The sequence below is a fragment of the Schistocerca gregaria genome, chromosome 9 (assembly GCF_023897955.1).
Source record: "Schistocerca gregaria isolate iqSchGreg1 chromosome 9, iqSchGreg1.2, whole genome shotgun sequence".
Taxonomy (NCBI): domain Eukaryota; kingdom Metazoa; phylum Arthropoda; class Insecta; order Orthoptera; family Acrididae; genus Schistocerca; species Schistocerca gregaria.
The window spans coordinates 141,993,267-142,012,559 of NC_064928.1; the positions used below are offsets into that span (position 1 = coordinate 141,993,267).

General features: G+C 41.0%; 1 protein-coding gene across 2 annotated transcripts in view; it reads left to right on the forward strand.

The window, feature by feature from the left end:
- Window positions 1-19,293, forward strand: part of LOC126291710 (uncharacterized) — a 327,921-nt gene that overhangs the window by 216,240 nt on the left and 92,388 nt on the right. For both annotated transcript variants that reach the window (XM_049985366.1, XM_049985367.1), the window contains exons 17-18: window positions 6,946-7,102; window positions 11,391-11,638. In XM_049985366.1, coding sequence (XP_049841323.1) covers window positions 6,946-7,102; window positions 11,391-11,638 — 405 coding nt within the window. The remainder of the gene's footprint in view (window positions 1-6,945; window positions 7,103-11,390; window positions 11,639-19,293) is intronic.

Sequence of the window (19,293 nt, forward strand, 5' to 3'; positions counted from 1 at the left end):
TCACCCCTTCACCTTTATGACAGCTTGAATTCTACTGGGGACACTACCAGTGAGGCATCTGAATGTCTGTGGAAGAATGGCAGCCCATTTTTTCCTCAAGAGCCAAACCTGAAGAAGATAGTGACACTGGAACTGTGGAGCACAGTTGACATTCTAACTAATCCCCAGTTGTTCAGGACTCTGAGCTGGCCAGTCCATTTCAGGAATGCTGTTGCATACAAAACTTGCCTCACGGTTGCTGTTTTATGAGAGGACTGATACAGTCCTCTCTCTGAACTGTTCCTCTACCATATGCAGTTCGCAATACTGTAAAATGTGTTGAAATCCTTCAACAGTTAATGTTTTCATAAGTGCAATAGGGGTAGCACACCATAACCACGAAAAACACTCCTGTAACGTAACACCACATCCTGCGCACTTCACAGTGATCACAGCTAACGTTCTCCTGGTATTCCCCACCTAAACACTTCCATTGTATTGCCATGGGGGTAAAATGTTCATCACTCCAAATCACTCACTTGTTTCGAGTCATCCACTATCCAGTGGCATCATACTTTACATCACCTCAAGCATCACGTAGCACTGACTACAAAAACCACTGTACCACATTGTGTTCAACTCATTACCCATAGTCATTGCCATAGCCTGACTGCTGCTAACTCTTTGGAACTCACTAGTGATTCCTTCCACTGATTTCGTTCAATTTTTTACAACAATCCTCTTCAGTGCTTGACGGTCCCTATATGTCAGTACATGAGTACTACCTGGTATCAGTTTAGCTGTGGCTGTTCCTTTGCATTCTCACTTCACACTCAAATTACAGCACTTTTAGAAGATTTGAAATATCCCTGACAGATTTGTTTCTGGGGTGACATCTCTGGTCCATGTTCGAAGTCATTGAGCTCTGCTGACCAATCCGTTCTGCTCTTATTGTTTCTCTACTGGCAACACAATAGTCCATGCCTCACTCTGGTGAATCCATCTCTCACAACATCTGGAGGCTACTTCCACATTACATAAAGGTGTCCACATACTTTTTTTTATGGCTGCCTGGGTGTGGCAACCATAATTTGGATATAGAATAGGATGTGACCAGGTTGTGACTAAAATCTGGTGGCAGGAAAACTATTAGTAAAAAATAAGCACCAGCTAGTATAAAACAGTTACTTAGCTTTATTGACAGCGAGGAGTGTACCGTAGATACAGTTCCAATTAGTGTCCAAAGAATATACCTGATCCGTGACCTAAGTCATTATACAATACTGAATCACACAGTGAGCTAGGTAACCAGACAACGAACAACAGCACTGATGACTGCAATGAGCTGTCTGCAAGACTCCCTGACTCGGGGACAACACTCCTCTTATATTGTGTAGCCAGAGGGCGCTGTAGCCCCCAGCTCAGCAATGGTGCGACGTCTTTGGTCGGCAGCAATGCCATGCACCGCCAGCGGTCTTGACGGGAAACTGTGGCAAGCAATGCGACGGCAGGACATGCACGTTATTCGGTTGGGTCTGCAGATACAACATTCCTCCCTCCTTGAAAGGCCACCGAGACATCAGGTGCTGCCAGGGCCTGACGACGAAGGGGAGGGTGTGGTTACTGTGAGGTGACAGGGAACCAACGGAGCAAGGCTGGGTAGCGTCAGTTCCCACGTCCCGGCATTCGCCATGTGCTGAAGCCAGAACCAGCCAAAATGACCCCAAGGACGCAACACACAGCAGACACGATGAACCCAACACTTAACATGCCCGGACGCTCGAGGACAACGGAGAAGCCTCGGGCGGCAGTGAAGATGACCCAAGAGAAGAGGCAGCGATGGAGTCCCAGCTAGGAAGAGCCGGAGGGTGGGCTGGACCAGCCTGGACAACCGCATCAACTTCCATATGGGAAGGCTCCTGCAGCAGCGATAGCTGCGAGGGCGGGGTCGATGAGGGACGCCCGCCATCCAGGAAATGGGGCGAGTCCGCCTGTGGGTCTGCAACTGGGAAGCCTACGGCAATGTCGCTAGCACAGCAAAGCTGCAGCTGATTTTGGTGCTGGCGCTCCAAGCCAATGGGGATGGAAACAAGAAATATGTGCAAACCCAACCGCTGGACGATGGTACCATGCCCCCAGTGGCTGCGGCTGGCAAACAACCTGCAATACATAGCAGAGTTAGGCACAAAGCAATCATGCAGCCACAGCAGCACTAGCGCGCGCAGTGGCAGGTGAGAAAAGTTCTGTGGCGATGGCCATGAAACAACTCTGCTGGTGACGGGCCATCATGAGGCTGCGAACGATAAGACGAAAGGAATGCGAGCAAAGCTTGGTCTGTCATGTGGGTGCGAAGTTTGCTCATCTGTTGTTTAAGTACAGACAAACTGCTCAGCCTCACCATTGGACTGAGGGTGGAAAGGAGCACTTGTGAGATGAGCAATCCCATCCTCGTTCCCACTTTTATGGCTGCCCGGGTGTGGCAACCATAATTTGGATATGGAGTAGGGTGTGACCAAGTTGTGACTAAAATCTGATGGCAGGAAAATGATTAGTGACAAATAAGTGCCAGCTATTATAAAACAGTTACTTAGCTTTATTGATAGCAAAGAGTGTACCATAGATACAGTTCCAATTAGTGTCCAAAGAATATTCCTGATTCGTGGCCTAAGTCATTATACAATACTGAATCACACAACGAGCTAGGTAACCAGACAACGAACGATGGTACTGATGACTGCAATGAGCTGTCTGCAAGACTCCCTGACTTGGGGCCAATTCTCCTGTTAAATCATGTAGCCAAAGGGCGCTGTAGGGCCGAGCTCAGCAATGGCGCGACACCTTCGGTCGGCGGCAACACCTTGTGCCGCTGGCAGTCTCGACAGGAAACTGTGGCAAGCGATGCGACGGCAGGGTGCACGCACTATTCGGTTGGGTCTGGGGCTACAACTTTTGCTCAGATAGTGTACTTGTATAAGATGGGTCCTGACTCTGTCAGTGTGTAGACAGCTAATGGTGGTTTGTCTAACGTTGAAACACTGTGTTTGAAGTATTATATAACAACAACAACTGAGTAGTATAGGAGGAATGGCAATGGCTTTTTATAAAGGTGTTCTTCAGCTAACATACATGTGTGAAGCAATCTAGCAGTAATTACCAGAATTATCCTTTGAGTTGATTAGTTCTGGTCACAGTTTGTGGTTAGTGTACTTTACAGACATAGCCAGCAGTGCTGTCTTATGCCTCTGAACATTTAACTTGAATCATTTTACATCCCTCATGCTGGGATTGATGGAACACAATGTGTGAATGATGAATGACACCTATATAAGTGCATACACTATCCTAGCTTTTGGAATTATTAGTTCCTTCATCGTGGTCACTTTTGCTTTTATTTGTGTCTATTGGCAGTACATAGTACTACATATTTGATCTCTGAAAGGTAAGCACTAATCAACAATTCTGTCTCATAATTTATTTATTGCCCAAGAGAATTTGTGGTTATGTGGATAAAAAATTAGCCACCAAAATAATATAAGTGTTTGCTCTAACAGAAGAAAATTGTCTGTTTCAACTACAAGAGTGTAGTCCTCTTTCATTCTAATGGTGAGTGAATGTACTGAGTACCTCACGTGAACATATTTCTTCTACGGTAACTTCTCTTAATCCCTCTCTCTCTTTCTCTGTCTCTCTCTTTCTCTCTCTTCTACCATTCATCCCTGATTTGGTAGTGCAATAGCAGCAATAATAACAGTAGAAGTAGTTGTAGTAGTAGTAACAGCAGTAATTTTGTTCATCCATAGATCACTTTTCAAGGATACTGAAACTGATGTAGTACTTTTTAGGCTGACAAAATAACTTAATTCATATATACAGGCATTTACATACTTACAGGTCTATTTTGACAAGGATGGATTGGGCAGTTGGGCATGGCCTTATAGTAGGAACCAAGCCAGAATTTGTCTGAAGTAATTTAGGGAAGCCAAAATGAAACCTGTATCAGGATGGCCAGATGAAGGTTGGAGTCTCTGTCCTCCCAAATGAGAGGCCATTCCCTTTATAAAAGTGCTGTCCCATACCTTTTATCCCTAGTGTACAGATTGTTTATACACTACTAGCCATTAAATTTGCTACACCGAGAAGAATGGAGATGATAAACGGGTATTGGACAATAATATTATACTAGAACTGACATGTCATTACATTTTTACTCAATTTGGGTACATTGATCCTGAGAAATCAGTACCGAGAACAACAACCTGTGGCAGTAATAATGGCCTTGATATGCCTGGGCATTGTGTCAAACAGAGCTTGGATGGCGTGTACAGGTACAGCCGCCCATGCAACTTCAACACGATACCACAGTTCATCAAGAGTAGTCTGGCATATTGTGACGAGCCAGTTGCTTGACAACCATTGACCAGAAGTTTTCAGTTGGTGAGAGATCTGGAGAATGTGCTGGCGAGGGTAGCAGTTGAACATTTTCTGTATCCAGAAAGGCCCGTACAGGACCTGCAAATTGCGGTCATGCATTATCCTGCTGAAATGTAGGGTTTCGCAGGGATCGAATGAAGGGTAGAGCCACGGGTCGTAACACATCTGAAATGTAACGTTCACTGATCAAAGTGTCATCAATGTGAACAAGAGGTGACCGAGACGTGTAACCAGTGGCACCCCATACCATCACACCGGGTGATACGCCAGTATGGCAATGACGAATACATACCTCCAATGTGCGTCCACCGCGATATCACCAAACATGGATGTGACCATCATGATGCTGTAAACAGAACCTGGATTCATCTGAAAAAATGACGTTTTGCCATTCATGCACCCAGGTTTGTCGTTGAGTACACCATCGCAGGCACTCCTGTCTGTGATGCTGCACCAAGGGTAACCACAGCCATGGTCTCCGAGCTGATAGTCCATGCTCCTGCAAACATCATTGAACTGTTCGTACAGATGGTTGTTGTCTTACAAACGTCCCCATCTGTTGACTCAGGGATCGAGAAATGGCTGCACGATCCATTACAGCCATGTTGATAAGATGCCTGTCATCTCGACTGCTAGTGATACAAGGCCATTGGGATCCAGCACGGCATTCCGTATTACCCTTCTGAATCCACTGATTCCATATTCTACTAACAGTCCTTGGAACTCGACCAATGCGAGCAGCAATGTCATGATAGGCTACAATCCGACCTTTATCAAAGTCGGAAAAATGATGTTACGCATTTCTCCTCCTTACACGGGGCATAACAACAACATTTTACCAGGCGACGCCGGTCAACTGCTGTTTGTGTATGAGAAATCAGTTGGAAACTTTCATCATGTCAGCACGTTGTAGGTGTCGCCACCGGCGCCAACCTTGTGTGAATGCTCTGAAAAGCTATTCATTTGCATATCACAGCATCTTCTTCCTGTCAGTTAAATTTCATGTCTGTAGCATGTCATCTTTGCAATGTAGCAATTTTAATGACAAGTAGTGTAATTAAACTTTCACTACTTGAGACAGCCCCCATGAAAAACGAGTGATGATAGGACAATGAATCTTTGTGGAACCATTACAAGGACGTGTGCAAGATAAATAATAAATAAACCATTCAAAGAAACACATTTTGATTTTCACGTGAGAGGATAACATTTATTAATTAGGCACCATGTTTACATTGCAGGTCACAAATTTTGCTGTGTGATGAACATCTGCATCCACAACAGCCTGGAACCACACTAGAGATTGTTTGCAACACTTTTCAAATGGTAGGCCATGGATAATCAGTTGTTATAACACAGCTTGAGTACTGCTTGAAGATCACACATTGTGTCCAGCATTCTGTTATGACAACAGTAACTTCTTCAACAGTCTGCCCTGCAATTAGGCGTTGGTCTCTCTCAGGAGTAATTCCCAAATCACCAGTTAACTCAAACTTCCAAACTGTGTTCTTCTACCCCAGTATGGAAAGAGGACCTCTCTGTATTCCTTTAACACATCAGTACTCATGAAGAGCACAGTACTATTGCTGTTGTTTTCATAAAGCAGCCTTACTATTAAAGCCCTGATCACCTTGTCCAGGTCCATGTTGACAGTCTGCAACTGTAATGAACACTGGCACACTGGCGCTTCATGGCAGCTCACGACATTACACCTACTAGCAACCAAATCCTGCAGCCTGGATGTCATTCCTATAAAGTTCAGTACCTGTATAATAAATAGTTTTCCATCTATGCTGATTCAAGTACCAGAAGTTTCATTGTAACCATCCTGTACAGTAGTGTTTTGCAAAGAAGTTATTTTATAATTTAAGACTGTCAATTCATTTCCCACTCCCAGTCACTGCGCACGCTACACAGTCTATGTACGCATTGTTTCATAATGTGACTCTACACACACACTAACAGCTCACTCAGGACCGTAGTGATGATGGCTGGTGTCTGTTCTGTGTATTGCAACTTCCCATGCACTAACTGGGAAAACTGAGTTGCTATCCCTTTGTAACTGTGCAAAAACTTCATAGAGGGAAAAGGGTTGTGACTCACAGATCTTTCAAAGTGCTGCCGCGCAATTACACGCGTCCTCTACATGTGGCACTGTCTGCCAGCCATGCAGTAGCAGCGCCACCTAAGCAGCCAGCCAGCCAGCAGCCGCTAGACTCTGACTCAGTTGTGATTTGACTGTTAAAGTGTATACACATCTTACTCTGTTTACTTGATCTGTGACTTTCATGAAATACATTTGTTCAACTTGAAGTTATAACAATCCCAGCTGGAGGAAAGTAAAATATGACACATTTTATGATATCTCATTACCCTTGCAGCTGCAGAAAAGTGAAATAACTGACTGATTTCTCATAGCATACGTTTATTTTGAGTTCGCTGTGTCCTTTGTTATATTATAGATTTTAATAGTAATGTTGAGATCAAATAATGTAATTTAAACACAGTGTTATTTACTTTTTTACTTTTTAATAGGAATTGTCGAAGGCCACATGTGGAACAGGCAGTTAGGAAACAGTTACTGCAATGTCTGGATTTACTTCAAAGCTCCAAAATAACAGCAACACGTCGCTCACCTGGGCTGCCCCTCGTGATCAATAAAGTTGCTGTTGCAGATTGCCGTCCAGATAAGGTGAATAACAATGCTGGTACTTACACCGATGATCCAAAAGATTAAGCCTACATATTTAATAATGTTTTGGTCCACCTTTGGTAAACTAGACAGCAATGATTCTGTGTGATATGGATCAACAATTGCTCAGCAGCTGTCTGGAGGTACATGGCACTATATGTCCACACAAAGATCACACAATTCCCGTAGATTATGTGCCAGTAGTTTGTGGATGCAGAATTGCTGCCCAATAGTATCCAAGATGCGGTCCATTGGATTCAGGACAGGCAAATTATCAACCACTGCAAATTATTGAAGTAGTTAGCCTCTGTAACTTCATATGGGTAAAAATTATGCTTGACAACTTGAATAAATTAACAATTGTTTACTTTTACCAACTCTCACCTCAGAAGATACAGTTGCTGAACGGTTCAAAGAAAGCATGAATCTCATTGGAAATAGGTACCTCACTAATATAGTTATACACTGAAGTGCCAAAGAAACTGGTATAGGCATGCATATTCAAATACAGAGATATGTAAACAGGCAACACCTATAAAAGACAACAAGTACCTGGAGCAGTTGTTAAATCACTTACAGCTGCGACAAGATTTAAGTAAGTTTGAATGTGGTGTTACAGTCCACATATGAGCGATGGGACACAGCATCTATGAGTAGCAATGAAGTGGGGTTTTTTTTCCATTCGACCATTTCACAATTGTACCATGAATATCAGGAATCCAGTAAAACATCAAATATCTGACATCGCTGTGGTCAGAAAAAGATCTTGCAAGAACGGGACCGACAGCAACTGAAGAGAATTGTTCAGCATGACAGAAGTGCAACCCTTCTGCAAATTGCTGCAGATTTCAATGCTGGGACATCAACAAGTGTCAGCTTGTTAACCATTCAACAAAACATCATTTATATGGGCTTTCGGAGCTGAAGGGCCACTCGTGTACCTTTACCCCTCGCCTGAGACCAACACCAACATTGGATAACTCTTCTGAGTTTAAACACTTCAATGGCCACCAAACTCCCCAGACATGAACATTATTGAGCACATCTGGATGCCTTGCAACATGGTGTTCAGAAGAACTCTGCACCCCCTGAAGCTCTTACAGATTTGTGGACAGTGCTGCAGGATTCATGGTGTCAATTTCCCCGACACTACTTCAAATATTAGTCGAGTCCATGCCACTTCGCTTTGGCTCTTTGGTGCAACACTACTTCAGATATTAGTCGAGTCCATGCCACTTCGCTTTGGCTCTTTGGTGTAGTTTGTGGTGACACCAGTCTATCATCAAATATGTTAGCAAAAAACATGTTTAAAGCTGGTGGTAGGCATAAAACGTTATTGGAATGAGTTCTCAGAAAATTATTTTGAATAACTAGTCAGGAGCCCACTCTAAGTGTAAATGGTTGCAAAAACATACTTGACCTCTTTGCAACATATTATCCTGAGCAAACAGGGGACATCATCATGGATACAGGGATTAGTAATGGCAAGGTTGTTGTAGTGAGACTAAATACCATAACATCAAAATCCACCAAATGTAAACACAAAATACGTCTATTTAAAGCAGATAAAAATTTGCTTCATACCTTCCTAAGAGACAGTCTCCAGTCCTTCCAAACCGACTATGTAAGTGTAGAACAGATGTGGTTGTAATTATAAGAAATGGTATCGATGGTAGTTGAGAGATGTATACCAAACAAACTAATAAGACACGCTACTGATCCTGCATGGTACATAAAACAATTGAGAATATTGTTGTGAAAGCAAAGAAAAAATTGTGCCAAGTTGAAAAGAATACACAACACCCAAGACTAGCAAAATTTTACAGAAACTCGAAATTCAGCATGAACTTCAATGTGAGATGCTTTTAGTAGGTTCCACAGCAAAACTGTCTCAAAATCTGGGAGAAAACCCAAAGAGATTCTGGTCATACACCAGCAGGAAGACGCGATCAATATTGTCACTGTACAATAACAACAGTGATATTACAGGTGACAGTCCCAGTAAAGGAGAGATACTAAACACAGGTTTCCAAAATTCCTTCTCCAAAGAACATGAAGTGAATATTTCTGTATTCAAATCAAGAACAACTGCCAACATGAGTAAGTATCCTCAGTGTAGCAAAGCAGCTTAAATCACTTCATAAAGGCAAGACCTCTGGTCCAGACTGCATACCAGTCAAGTTCCTTTTGGAGTATACTGATACAATGGCTCCATACTCAGCTATCATACATATATACACTTCTAAAGACTGGAAATTGCTCAAATCACACCAGTACTCAAGACAGGAAATAGCAGTAATCTGCTGAATTACAGACCCATATCACTAAATGGTGTGGAGACATTGTGAACTGTCTTTTCACATCAGGTATGTAATGAGCCACTCACCTTTCATCTCCAGTCACAATAGAGCTCAGAAAATCCTCTTCTTCCAATTCAAGTTGCTCAAGAAATTCAAGGGTGCTGCAGACCTGATTTCTCTTATGCTGCACTGTCAGCTACTTTGGGACCCATGTTGTGTACAGTTTCTAGTATCCCTGCATTTGCATAATTGTCTCATGTCATAGAGTTATGGAGAGTTGTGAGGACATCACAGAAATTTCATCCACTGTCGATCAACTGTCTTCACTAACAGTTTCCTCAATTTTTTTCAGCAAACCTTCATGAAAAATGAAAGGTCTTTCACTCCTCTGTTCATCATGAACATTTTTTCTGCCTCAAATAAACTGCCTACACCACTTAAACACACTAGTTCTATTCGTAACACCTTCACTGGAAACCATTTTGATTCATGAAAAAAGTTTAGTAGGTGTTATTTCTTCCACAAGAAGGAAGCTTATCAAAGCACCTGCCTTACACTTGGCGTGATTTCTTACTGACGTCTTTCATGCAACTGGACACAACAACGTGAGTTTACATACTATTGAGTTCCTATAATGCTCACTCTGGTCATGGGACATGCTGTAGCACTCAGTGTTGGCAACTTCTTTAAAAAAATAAAATCACCCACAGCCCATTGTGGCCACAGTACACTTACTTTTGAGCATGCCTCGTACACAGCAGGTGCCACCACCTGACACGCTAGCCAGTATTCAGCCTTCGAGAGTCCTGAATTGACTCGGAGCATTCGCGCACCCTTGCTAGGCATTTTGGGCTGTGGATAGATTATGCCAGTCTAGCTGTAAACACAGTGTGCTCTGGAACAGACACCGGTCTATTATGAGCAAGGTTGCCAACGGTGCCAGCCACTGTTATACTGTTTCGCCACTGTGCTGCCTCATCGGGCTCACTCACTGCCTCTAACCATGGTCAGCTCCTGGGCCACACCCTGTCCACCTAGTATATGGTAACCATTAAATAATAAAGAAAATTGATTTGGCCAGCATTCTTGACTCTGTGCACACCAGGGTAATGAAAGATCTCATCCCGACAGTGTCCATTGCATTCAATTCTTGGGGCAGAAGGGGCCACCTCGCAACACTAGTGTCAGTGTAGTGGCGAACACAAACACAGCATCATTACACCATGCTGAGCCAAAAACATCGTCAATTACAATTACAGTAGGCATGGGATAATCGATGTTGAACAGTGGATAAATGGAAATGTGGTGCCTTCTCAGATGAATCACACTTCTTGTTATATCAGATTGATGGTTGCACCTGGATACGCCATCTTCCAGGCAAACGGGTGCTCAAAATGTGCAGTGTGCCATGAACATAGGCTGGTGGGGCAGAGTTATGCTATATGCTTCAGTGAGACCTGTGGTAGCAATCAAAGGCACAAAGACGGCTGTGGACTATGTGAACATTATTGCAAACCGGGCACATCCTGTCTTGCTTGAAGTCTTCCACAATGGCAGTACCGTCTTCCAGAAATATAACTGCCTTTGTCCCAAGGACAGAATCATGGCTCATGAGCTTGACAGTGAGCTCACATACGTGCCTTGGCCACCAAAATTCGCCTGATAGAAACCCAATGGAACACATCTGGAACACTATTTGGTGCCAGCTCCATAGCCTCAAATCACTAGCCTGTAATTTACAGTAGTGGAATGACCTCTGTGCACAACATACCCCCACAAGCCTAACAAGGACTTGCTGAATACATACCATGCAGCACTGCTGCTATGTTGCATTCCGAGGTGGATCAACTTGATGTTAAACTGATGGTCAAAAATTTTTGGTTTGCAGCATATGTAAATCTGTGTGTGTGTGTGTGTGTGAGAGAGAGAGAGAGAGAGAGAGAGAGAGAGAGAGAGAGAGGAGATACATTTGTAGATTTTCTTTTCAGCCGCTCCTGCAGTTGGCAGCTTCCAGGCTTACTGAGATAGCATCCCAGGAGCTGCCAAATTATTCATTATCTGGAGAGAAGCAACGGGCGGTTCCTGATGCATTTGACCTGCCACAGATGAGAGCTATTTTGTGCTTGGCTGCTCTGATAAGAGATGCTGGACTGTGGATGGGCATGACCCCTTACATAGAGCCCATCACTTTTCTTTGCATTACCAGAATTACTGATTGCTCTGCATGGCCTATCAGGTACAGCCTTTGTTATTTCAGTTGATGACTATGTTTGGCTTACAATTGCAGCTTGGATATTCTAAACTCCCTCTTATCTTTGCTATATACAATAACCATTATGTTATTAATTTATAAACTTCACAAATACCTCCTCTGAAATGCTTTGTGATCAGTTCTCACTCACATTGAGATGAAATAAGAGGAAAAGTTAGAAATTATATTAACATTTGTGTTATAATAAATGAATATTCTTTCTGCCTGTTGTCTGCAAGTATGTTTCCATAAGTCATGGTTTTTGTTGTTGACCTGTGGTCTTAAGTAATGATTCTTCACTACAGAAAGTATTTTTTGGTTCAGATTCACTTTTTATGCAAGGGTCATTCTTAACGTAAAAAATATTTGTTTCTTGAGATCTTTTTGTTTGAGATAATGAAAGAAAATTTATTTTACAACACAAATTTGATGTCTTAGCTATTTTTCTATTCATTTAAGCATTTGTTGTAGCACTCCATGGGCCTTCTTATACCTTATACCTTATTATTAGTTTCCACCAAATTCTTGAACCAGTCACTATGTCCTCTCCCAGTTCGTTCCATTTTTATAGTTCTTTCTAGCATGCACACACACATGCATGCAAGCTCAAAAAAAATACACACACCACACACAAACACACACACACACACACACACACACAGAGAGAGAGAGAGAGAGAGAGAGAGAGAGAGAGAGAGAGGCAGACACAGACACAGACAGAGACGGTGAGTTTGCAATAGAAGTTTTCAATGTCTGATGATTACCTTCCTCAATCATAAAACCTGCATCTAGTGTCTGCTTGGTGTACTAGAATCAGACCATTGTCCTATGAGAGGACATACCCATAGTTTGCATGGTATTTGTAAAACAATGTGATTTTAAACCACTTCCGAATGCCATACAGGAGCAATAATGGACCTAGTATGACTACTTGGGATATGCCTGCTTGTCTCCTTCCAATTAGAACAGCCTCTCTCACCTTTTGTTGTATAACTACTGTATGTTTCCGATTTTTGAGATAGAATGAGACCCAGCTGAAAGATTTTCCATGAAAAACATAAGCAGGCATCTGTGAAGCAGCAGTCAAATGCTTTAGTGAGGTAAGAAAAAATACCACACTCATACAGCTTCTTATCAAGACTTGTGCTTATTTTAGTGATTAGTTCATTAATAGAATAAGATTTTCACTCTGCAGCAGAGTGTGCACTGTTATGAAACTTCTTGGCAGCTAAAAACTGTGCACCACACTGGAATTCAAACTTGGGTTCTTTGCCTGTCACAAGCAAGTACTCTACAGGTAGAGGCAAAGATCCCAAGTTCAAGTCTTGGTCTGGCCCACAGTTTTAATGTGCCAGGAAGTTTCATATCAGCGCACACTCCACTAAAGAGTGAAAATCTCATTCTGAAAACATCCCCCTGTCTGTGGCTAAGCCATGTCTCTCCAATACCCTTTCTTCCAGGAGTGCTAGTGCTGTAAGGTTCACAGGAGAGCTTCTGTCAAGTTTAGAAGGTAGGAGACTAGGTACTGGAAGGAGTAAAGCTGTATGGATGGGATGTGAGTTGTGCTTGGTAGCTCAATTGGTAGAGCATTTCCCCGGGAAAGGCAAAGGTTCCGAGTTTGAGTTTTGGTCCAGCACACAGTTTTAATCTGCCAGGAAATTTTAGTTCATTTTGCACAGTACTTAGCCCCTTACTATATCCATACTGATGATTCAGAATAATGTTATGAGTTTTGTTATACATTTCTAATTCATTACAAACTGTTCACTCAAATATTTTAGAAAAAGACTCAGCGGTATTGATACCGGGAAGAAATTTCATATCTCATCTTGTCTGTGTTATAACTTCAAGTTGAACAAATATATTTCAAGGTAGACACAATACTTGAAAGTCACAGATGAAGTATACAGAGTAAGATGTGTGTACACTTTAACAGTCAAATCATAACTGAGTCCAAGTCCAGCGGCCGCTGGCTGGCTGGCCGCTTGGGTGGCGCTGCTGCTGCATGGCTGGCAGACAGTGCCGCATGTAGAGAACTCATGTAACTGTGTGGCGGCACTTTGAAAGATCGGTGAGTCACAACATGAAAGATCGGTGAGTCACAACACTTTTGCCCCCTTTGAATTCTTTGCACAAGTCTTGATGGAGGTGGCCTGTAGATTGCTAAAGTCCCCGATGATAACGGGTCAAATCTGCTGGGGCCCCGTGCACCAATCTACCTGTTGTGGCAAGTCCAGTTGTTATAACAGGAGACATGGGCAATGTGTTCGCATCCGTAGGAGAAGAAGGCGAGTAGAGTGGCTCTGACAGATGATGGTCATCTGGTTCCTGCATGGGCACGTCTCCTGGTGGCGTCAGTTCTTGTGCTGGCACCAATATGATGGTGAGAGGATTGTGTTGTGTGTAATGAGAGATTCCAGTATCCTGAGTGTCAGGTAGAGCCGAAGGTGGTGTAGCAGCATCCGGAACAGGCGTTGCCGGCACACGAGGCTGAAGCTGGTCCGAATTCTAACAACCCTACCACTACAAAGGTCCAAATTTAATGTTGATTGTGGTGTTGCTCACGCTGCTAAATACTGCATTTTTGGGCAACAACAATGTTATTATGTGGCAGGTGTCATTAGAGCACAGTTAATTAAGTCATTTCATGTAATAATGAATAAACTAGGCATTCATCTTTTCGAGTTTCCCATGCTGGTCTCGTTGTAAAATCGTGGCTCAGTCATCGAAAATCTAGGTGGTGATGATTCCAAGCTCAGATGCAAAGAGGCCTAGGTTTTATTCTGCTATATTCAAAAGTTTTGTAGATGCGCTTCACAAACCATTCTTGAAGATTAAACTTTTCAAAGTTAGCACAACAGTGATGTAAAAAAAAATAATCAGCACTCCGAATTTAAGTTACACTTCCTTTTTATTGCTTTTGTTGAAATATCACATGGCAGACAAACATCACTTCACAGAACAAAATATACTTGAAAACATCTTCCTCACAGTCACTGTTAAAGTTCACATTTTATAAACTGGCTACAATATGCGTCTTTCCAACATGACGACCAACACTTGACTCTCTCAAGGTCCGACTCTCTAACAACTAACTAATAATCGCTTACGCGCCCAAAAATCAGAGTTACAAGTACATCAAAGATCATAGTGACAAAAGAAAGAACACATATAAGAATAATATCATTGCAACATAAACATATCTATGTATCACAAATGAAATCAAATCTGAATGTTGTCTCAGAAATATGTTAAGTAGTTAACAGAAACTCACTAGAATATTACTGGTATTGAGAGGTTCAGGTGAGCTGCCGTAATGGTTACGTAATTCAAGTACCATTACAGAATGATGCACTGCAACACCCGTGTCCGTCTGAATTTCATACAGGCATTGGCCACAGTGTCATAAGATGCGGTCAGGGCTCCATTTTGGCTGCCTGCCATATCCCCGTACCCATACAAGGTCATCGGTGGTGAACCGGCCAAGTGAAGCCACCCACAGCCGTGAGGTGGAAGGCCGCAGAAGATGAGGTAGCATGCGGGGCTGTCAGCCATGTAAGAGCTCAGCCGGGCTGTGGTTGCCCATGGGGGTGAAATGGTAAGAAGCCAGAAATTGGAGAAGCGCATCATCAGCAGAAGTCAGAAGTTTCCTCATCTGAGCCTTAAATGTGTGGACCAGTCGTTCAGCCTCACCGTTTGACTGAGGATGGAACGGAGGGGCCATGACATGCATGACGCCATGACAGGCACAAAAATCCGCAAAATAGGAAGAGGCAAATTGCGGACCATTATCAGTAACAAGAGTGGAGGGAAGGCCTTCCAAAGAGAAAATGCGAGCTAGAGCATTGGCGGTTGCCGTGGTGGTAGGCGAGATGCAAATGACAATGAAAGGAAAGTTAGAGTAGGCGTCAATAACGAGAAGCCAATAAGTATCTAAAAAAGGTCCCGCAAAGTCAGCATGAATTTGCTCCAAGGGCTTCTCAGGTGAACCCTACCATAGCTTAAGAAACCCATCACTGATATATATTGTCTATCCCAATATTCAACTCCCCCCCCCCCCCCCCCCCATACAGATCCAATCTAACTGTACCATGAAAACCTACAATATGATATGTACAAAGGAAGAAAAGTGCTCAGGGCTACACTGAGTCTTACAAAAACAGAAGAAATATTATCAAAATAACAAAAGTAGAGGTTGGATTTTACAACAAACATCCTCTTAATTTCATCAACATAATATGCAAAATATCAAAAGGTATCACGCTAATCCTAAACATGTTACACACAAAGACAGCATTAAGAAAAATGACAATTGTTAGTATCTGTGTGTTGCCTCCATAGGCAGACAGAATGTTTTACCAATAATACACAAAAGAATGATTTAATTCCACAGTGTGGAAAGTCCTCAATTTCATACATCCCAACTGTTAGATGGGCAAATAAGCAGGCATAGCCTGTCCATAATATTCCAATTTCAGTCTTTTCCAACATATAGGCTCAGAAAATATAATAATAGAATAAAGTATTTTCAGCATAAATGACATCAACACACGAAGAAAATTTAAGCATGTATACATAATAGGCTCATCCATAAACATTATGCTACCAAAATAAGTAATTGTTCATGACTCCACTACTCACCATACAACTTCCTTAACAAGTCACTCTACTAATACTTCAAGCGTATTTTTAAACAATAGTAAGCACAAAATATGAATGTCAAAATGTTCACCAAAATGTCTAATAACTAACATGAGTAAACTACAACTAAAATAGCACATGTCCTACCACACAAAGAAAATAAAATGCAGAAGCAACCATCAAAATATTTTCTTACATCTAGGCATATATTCAATGAATAGTACGTATATTACACGTGTACATGGTCCATCAAGCAGAATCATTTTACACTTCCTTTCAGCAATAAGTAAGCTTCAGTACCATATATAGTTTCTATATCACATGATAGGAAACAAATGTCATAAACATAATAAAATGTGAAAAATTTTCCTTGCATTCCAGGTTATTGATATTTGCACATTTCATTCTATGTATCAGACATATAAGGTTTCAATTCAGTTACATTCCTCAAACCAAATAATTTCCTAGGCTTTGGATAGATCAATCTGTAAGCATTTGGGTGAGGATTTTCTTTCGTCTCAAATGGTCCTATATAAATGTCAAAAAATTTCTTTAATTATGAAGTCATAAGTTTAGATTTTTCTTTCATTTTTACCAAAACCAAATCACCAATATTAAAGTGTGAAAACCTGCCTTTTGTATTATGTCTTTTCTTTCTGTAATCTGCTTGTTTTTTCATGGTGTCTTTTACAATTTGTTCCCTCTCCTGAGGTGACAAAATTTGACAAACTGAAAAGTCTATGTGTTCAGTAATACAGTTAGTGGGTCTTTTGTTAAACATAATTTTGAATGGTGAAAAGCCAGTGGATGTATGTTGCAAACTGTTCATTATATCTTCAAAAGCATTTACATATTCAATCCAATTTACGTGGTTCTTACTACAATATGTTCTGCACAACCTCCCTATCTCTCTCTTGTACCTCTGTGCCGGATTACTGGACGGGTGATAAACTGAAATCAAAATATGTTTTATGTTTGCATTTTCAACAAAATCTTTCCATACTTTTGACGTAAATTGTGAGTCATTGTCTGACAAGATTGCTTGTGGAGTGCCTACCTTATTGAAATAATCACTGGTTAATTTAGATGTAATCTGTTTACTTGTGGCTTTCCTTAATGGACACATTTTTATGAATTTTGAGAATACGTCAACAATCTCAAAGACATAACTGTAACCTCCTTTTGACTTGGGGGAGGGGTCCATAAATGTCGCAAGCTGTCAGCTCTAAATTTTTGTTTGACAAAATATTTTGCATCATCCCTCTGCATGTTTGATTACTCACCTTTACTCTTTGGCATCGGTCACAGGCTGCTAATTTTTTCTTCACTCTTCTGGCAATATTATAAAAATAGACGTTTTCTTGAACCTTTTGTATGCATTTGACAGAACCACATTGTCCAAAGGTCTCATGTATATACTAAACTAATGTGTCTATGTGCTGCTCACGCCAACATAATTTCCAGTCATCCAAATCAGGTCTTAACCTTCTGAACAGAATCCCTTTGTGTACTTTATAATAATCATCTACCTTTTGTTTTACTCCCAAATAACTTTTTATCAGTTTCCAATCTTCATCATGATTTTGGTGTCTCCTAATGCCATTACAATTTTTTTAAATTTCTCCTTCATCTTTTATTGCCCTCAAATACATAATTTTGAAATTTTTGTCATCAATACCTCTTTCATTATCAAAATTTAGCCCAATAGGTGACCTAGAAAGTGCATCAGCAATAACATTTTCCTTCCCCTTAATATATTTAATTTCATAATCAAATTGTTGTAAGAATAATGCCCATCTGGTGATTCCACTATGATAAAGCCCAAACTCCTGTAAGTAATTTAGTGATTTGTGGTCAGAGTAAACAATCACTTTGTGTCCAAGAAGATAATTTTTAAATTTGTTGAAAGCCCAATGTATAGCCAAAAGTTCTTTTTCAGTCCCAGTGTAAGTCCTTTCATACTTTTGTAACACTCTACTAGCAAATGCAATGGAATGGTGTTCAATATGATCTCTTACGACTTTTTCCTGAAATAAGTGTGCTCCTAATCCTGTATCACTGCTGTCAGTCATCAAACAGAAGGGTAAAGACATGTTAGGCCTATATAGAATTCTGTTCTGTGAAAGTTGTTTCTTTGTCTCATCAAATGAGTTTTGACAATCAAATGACCAATCCCACACAATATTTTTCTTTAATAGCTTGAGTACTGACATACTTTCTGTAAAAACCAGCAAGACCAAAAAAGATTTTAATTGTTTTTTATTTTTAGGAACAGGAAAATTCTCTATAGCTTCAATTTTTTCTCTGTCAGGTTCAATCCCCTTTTCCAAAATAATGTGTCCCAAAAATTTCAATTCACTTACTCCAAATTTAACATTTTTCTAACTTTAAGGTCATACCCCCATCCCTTAATTTTGTACACACCTGTGTTAGCAATTCAAAATGTTCTTCCCATGTTTTTCCAGAAATCAAAATATATCATCTACATATACAGTAAGTTTAGACAGTAGTTCATCCCCCAAAACAAGGTCTAATGCTCTAATAAACTCAGCAACAACAACAGTTAGTCCAAATGGTACAGTACAGTAATAATAACTTTTTCCCCCATACAAAAATGCAGTGTATTTTCTAGAATTTATTTCTAAATAAATATGGTGAAAGCCTGAAGTTAAGTCTAAGCTGCTCATGAATTTCGCACATTCAAATGTATGTAACAGTTCATCTATGTTTTCTGGATGACCATTTTCTCTTTTCAAAAATTTGTTAAGGTGCCTAGAATCAAGTACAAGTCTAACACAACCTCCATGTTTGTAAACCACTACCAAAGGATTATTATAGTCACTGTTACTTCTTTCAATTATACCCCATGCTTCCATTTTTTGTATCTCACACTCTACTTCTTTTCTTTTTGCAAAAGTTGTAAGATGTAAAGTGCATTGATAATTCCTGACTCTTCCAGGTTTTTCATTGAAAACATCTTGAAAATTCCCGCGATAAAT